This window comes from Myotis brandtii, unplaced genomic scaffold (assembly GCF_000412655.1).
Source record: "Myotis brandtii unplaced genomic scaffold, ASM41265v1 scaffold216, whole genome shotgun sequence".
Classification (NCBI taxonomy): Eukaryota; Metazoa; Chordata; class Mammalia; order Chiroptera; family Vespertilionidae; genus Myotis; species Myotis brandtii.
In genome coordinates this window covers 4,457,395-4,461,983 of record NW_005358092.1, presented here as the reverse complement: position 1 = coordinate 4,461,983, position 4,589 = coordinate 4,457,395, and the positions used below count along the sequence as shown (strand labels likewise).

The following is a 4,589-nucleotide window of genomic DNA, read 5'->3' as shown; positions in this document are numbered from 1 at the left end:
GCCCTGTCCCTCCAGGCCCTGTCCCCCAGGCCCTGTCCCTCCAGGCCCTGTCCCTCCAGGCCCTGTCCATCAGGGGCCTCCACATGGAGTGCTTCTTGATCCCAAACACTGGCCCAGCTCCCTTTTGTGCTACAGAAGGCAGAGGGATGAGTGCAGCGTGGGAGCTGACAACCTCCCCCACCCCAGGGGTGTGAGAAATAAGAGGGGTTCTGGCAGAGGAGCCCCTGGAATGCCTGCTGGGTGGGATGGGGAGGGCAGGAAGATGACTGAGCCAGAAAAAGTCATCAAGTTGTCCCTGGGGGTCCACAGGGTCTCTGGTGCTGCACCAGGCCAGTCAGTCCACCGTTGTAGCAATTACAGAGCCATCACGGGCTCTTCCGTGCCAGGCCCTGTGGTGAGTGCTTGGAAGCCTCACTTCACTGAATCCCCACCAGTGGGCCAAGCAGCGGGGATGGGAACAGAAAAGGAACTTGGCCCCTCCTCACACAAAGGAGCCTGTGTTTGAAGGAGGCCGATGAACCTGGTGCCCACAAATGCCCAGTAGAGCCTCCTTGTGTTTCTGGGAGACAAGAACCAATGCCAGCTCATAACCAGCCTGCACAGTCCATGTCAGGAAGGCTCCACAATGGCCACGTTAGACGGAATCTCAGAGATCTTCTGGTCTGTGGAGGCTCAGAGAGGTGTGACATCTTGCCCAGGGTCACACAGCTGGGCTCCCCTGCCAGTCCACTCGCCTGGCTGCATCTCAGTCAGGAGTGACGTGGCACCCAGAGTATCACCAGCCACGCCCTCTCGTTGTAGGCATGCTCAGTTTGAGGGGTCGGAGGGGGTAGGGGTTTGTATCAGGAGGGTGGAGAATGAGCCCTGTGCTCTTTGCATTCAAAGCCAAAAGGGAAGCTGCGCTGGGCGAGAGGCCTTCGGAGAGCACGGTGGAGGTGAGTGGAGGCCTGGTTGCCCCGGTGAGTGGTTCTGTGCCCCCGCTTGTCCTTCTCACTGTCTCTGTTGTTTCTCTTCTCAGGTATTAATCAATGCCTCCCCAGCCCGACTCACCATTTTACCAATTTCAAGAGATACAATTAAAAGTTACTGCTAGCATGGGTAATGCCACTGTTCAGCGCCTAGTTAAGCTGCAGCACTTCCTCCCACCCCCAGCCTGGCCAGCTGATTGCCCTCCCAGGCCCAGCTCCCTGACTAACACCTTACAGATGAAGCCCTCCCACACACACACCCAAGCACACTGCTCACCGATCCCCTAACACCTGCTGTATCAGAGAACCCAATATTCTCACCGCCGCCCCCCCCATGCCTCTTGGACCCTGCCCTCCGGTGCCTCTTGGAGAAGCTGGAGGACAGAGCTTCTCCCTGGAACAGCTGGTCCATCTGGAAAGTGGGCCACAGGGTAGGGTGTGTGCAGGAGAAAGTGAAGCAGAATAGATTGGGGTTGTCTTAGGGGTTTTCTGGGGGGAGAGCTGATCTCTCTGAAGACTGTCCATGTGAGAGGGAAGCCCATCCTCAAGCCACATGGGAAGGACTGGAAAGTAGCAGCAGCAGCCACTCCTTCCCAGGCACCAAGAGCGTCCCCTGCTTGCCCTGCGAGCCTTTCTGGGCCCCTGTCCTCCTGCACTGGCTCCCCTCAAACCCCAATGAGCCTCCTCACTCCTGTTCTGCCAAGCCTCCAGGGACCACTAGCTGCTCACACAGACGCCTCCTTTCCCACCGCCCCCCCCCAAGCTGGAGGAGCCCCCACGTAGAGATCTGGGGGAGGAGTCCTGCCCTCACCAGCCTGACTAACCTCAGGGAAGCCCCAGGATACCCAGGGGAGCCCAGTTTCTTCTCGCTCCCCACGGCCCCCATCTCCCACACACCTGTGTCTGGAGGAGGCACCTTTACACCGAGGAGCTTCCTGCCCCAGCAGCTGACAAGCCCCCAGGGTGGGTATTCCATCCCCTGCCCCCTCTGCTCCCCATCTTCCTGCAGCTGCCCATTCTCTAGCCTTGCAGATAAACACACCAAGTTACCAGCCCTCGGGTTTGTTCTGCCAGCCCTGCCCACACCTTAGCCGGACCTGCACAGGGAGGACAAGCACTCCGATGGCCCGTTCTCCCCTCCAACCCTCCCCAGAGGGCCATGTGGCTATCTGCAAGGCTGCCACCCCAGCTAGCCCCAGGGCCCTGCCAGCCTCTGTTCCCCGCACAGAGGGCAGCCTCACTGCCCCACCCTCTCAGCTGGACCCTGAGCTCCCTTGTCCTCTGCCCTCTCTGTCATTTCCTCATTCCCTGGCCAAGCCCCTCTGGCAGGCGCTTCTCCATCTTCGAGCTGCTACTCATGTTCCATCCTCAATCTCTCTCTCTCTCTCTCTCTCTCTCTCTCTCTCTCTCTCTCTCTCCTTTCTTTCTTCAGCAGGGGGTCAGGATGAGAAAATGTTTTGCTGTCACTTCCTGCTTTTCACTTACTATTAAAGATAAGGGATCAGGCTGGGGTGGGGAGGAGGGAGGTGAGACAGTGGAGGTGGGATCAGAAAGGGGAGGTGAAGAGGAGGGGCAGGATGAGGTCCAGAGCTGTGGGCTACATGGGGGCAGCTGGGGAGGAGGAGGAAGAGGGCTCGGCGAGTGTGGACTGGGCAGCTAGGCATTTGCCTGGGGAGGGGCAGCCATAGAGTCTTGGGGGGTGGGGGGAGCAGAAGGGACACAAGCCTGCCCCTGCTGTCTTGGCCACTTTTCTCCTGGGAAATAGGTCAGAATATGAGCAGGTGGGGAAGGGAGCTTGTCCCCACCACCCCCCGCCCTGCCCTCAGCAGCACTGGACAGAGGCCTTCTGCCCAAGTGAGGGCCACAGAGGGCTCCCCAGGAGGGAAGTGGCCCAGCCACGCTCTCTGCCCACCCTGTGTCTTGGCAGGGCAGTGCGGGCTCAGGGGCCCCTTCATTAGTTTGGGGGAATCTCAGGCCTGGAAAGTGCTGCCAAGGCTGGAGGTTGAGAATGAAGAGTAAAGACTGCAACATGCTGAGCATGGCTGGGGGCTTGTGACTATGGAAGGGCAGACAGATGGGGCTTGGGAGCTGTGGAGAGGGACAGGCCACTGGGAGAGGGGACCCTGGAAGCGGGGGGGATCCCTGAAATTGCACCTTTTGCCAATAATGGGGTTAAGATCTTCTGGTTAGGGCCCCGAGATCGTTTTGGGCTGGGCCTTCCTGGTCTAGGCCTGGGGATAAGGTCCCCTCCCTGTAGCCTGGATCCTCCTGGGCTTGGAGCAGGCTGTCCTGGGTGGTGGTTCCAAGGACAGTAGAAAACATCCTCAGAGCGAAGGGGCTCGGCCACCCCCAGGGGCTCAGGTGTCGGGAGGGGGTTGTAGTATCTAGAGACTTGCGGGGTGAGGAATTAAAGCCCTCTCCTTCCAGAATCCTCTAGCCGCTCTGCCACCCATTTCCTCCCCTCCCCCTGCTAGCAAGAAGAGGCCAGACTGGTTCATAGTGACCCCCATGGCCTGAGGGAGGGGGCCACCTCCTCATGCCCCACCTAGGAGATAAGGATTAGAATCCTTTCTGGGCACCCCCTCCTGCAGCAGAATAAGTTTAACCAGGATCCAGGTTGGGCCATAAAGGCAGCTGGGGATCAGACTCTGGCCTTTGCTCTCTGGGCTGCTCTTGAATGTGTGGTCATGGCCTTGGGAGTCTGGGGGCGGGGAAGTGGGGGGAGTTCCAGATCACCCCTCAGGGGTTCCTGGCAGTCTGGGGTTTGGGTGCCTTCGTGATGTCTACAGTGACAATGAGGCTTCCCCTCTAACAACGCCAGAGGAAGGAGAGGGCTGGAAAGTCTCAGGTGCTGAACCCTGTCCCTGAGTCCTCCCTTGGCTCTCAACATACCCTGGGAGGCAGGGAGGGAGCAAAGACCCTTACCCCAGTTTTTCAAGCTCAGAAGCTGGTAGAGAGGAAGGTGGGGAGAAGTTTACCCATAGCCCAAAGCCACCCAGCAGGGCCATGAAGTCAGACCGCAGAGCTATGCAGAACCTCAGTGAGTCTATGGTCCAAACGCCCATCTCACAGATGAGGAGACTGAGGCCGAGAGAACTGAGGCTGCTCATGGTCGATGGCAGAACACGTCAGTCTCTTGACTGCAGGGATGGAACCTCTGTTGGCTGCCAGTTTTCCTCTGGTGGAGAGATGGGGAGTGGGTCAAGGTGAGGGCTGAGAGCCCCTAATGGGCACAGGAGCCAGGGAAGGGGACAAGGGAGGCTCAGGGTAGCCAGTCCTAGAAGCTGGGAATTAGTCTTGTAACATTTCATGCTTCTCTGGCTGTTTCTAAACTAGGTGTCAATTCACAACAGGCTTCAAACGTCCCAACACAACTCCGGGCTGGGGGCCCAGAGGAGAGCTGCGGTGCCACCGCCAGACCCGCAGCCTAGCCCCCTGAGAGAGCAGCCCCCGCCGTTGCCGCCATCACCACCCACGCCCCCAGGGACCCTGGTGCAGTGTCAGCAAATTGTCAAGGTCATTGTCCTGGACAAGCCCTGCTTGGCCCGCATGGAGCCCCTGCTAAGCCAGGCTCTCTCCAGCTACGCCTCTTCCTCCTCTGACTCCTGCGGCTCCACACCC

General features: G+C 59.2%; 1 protein-coding gene across 1 annotated transcript in view; it reads left to right on the top strand.

Moving 5' to 3' along the window:
* The window catches only part of IQSEC3 (IQ motif and Sec7 domain 3), a 117,857-nt gene that overhangs the window by 109,925 nt on the left and 3,343 nt on the right, over positions 1–4,589 (top strand). Inside the window, exons 11-12 of the mRNA XM_014539403.1 lie at positions 886–935; positions 4,305–4,586. Of these exons, the coding sequence (XP_014394889.1) occupies positions 886–935; positions 4,305–4,586 (332 nt within the window). The remainder of the gene's footprint in view (positions 1–885; positions 936–4,304; positions 4,587–4,589) is intronic.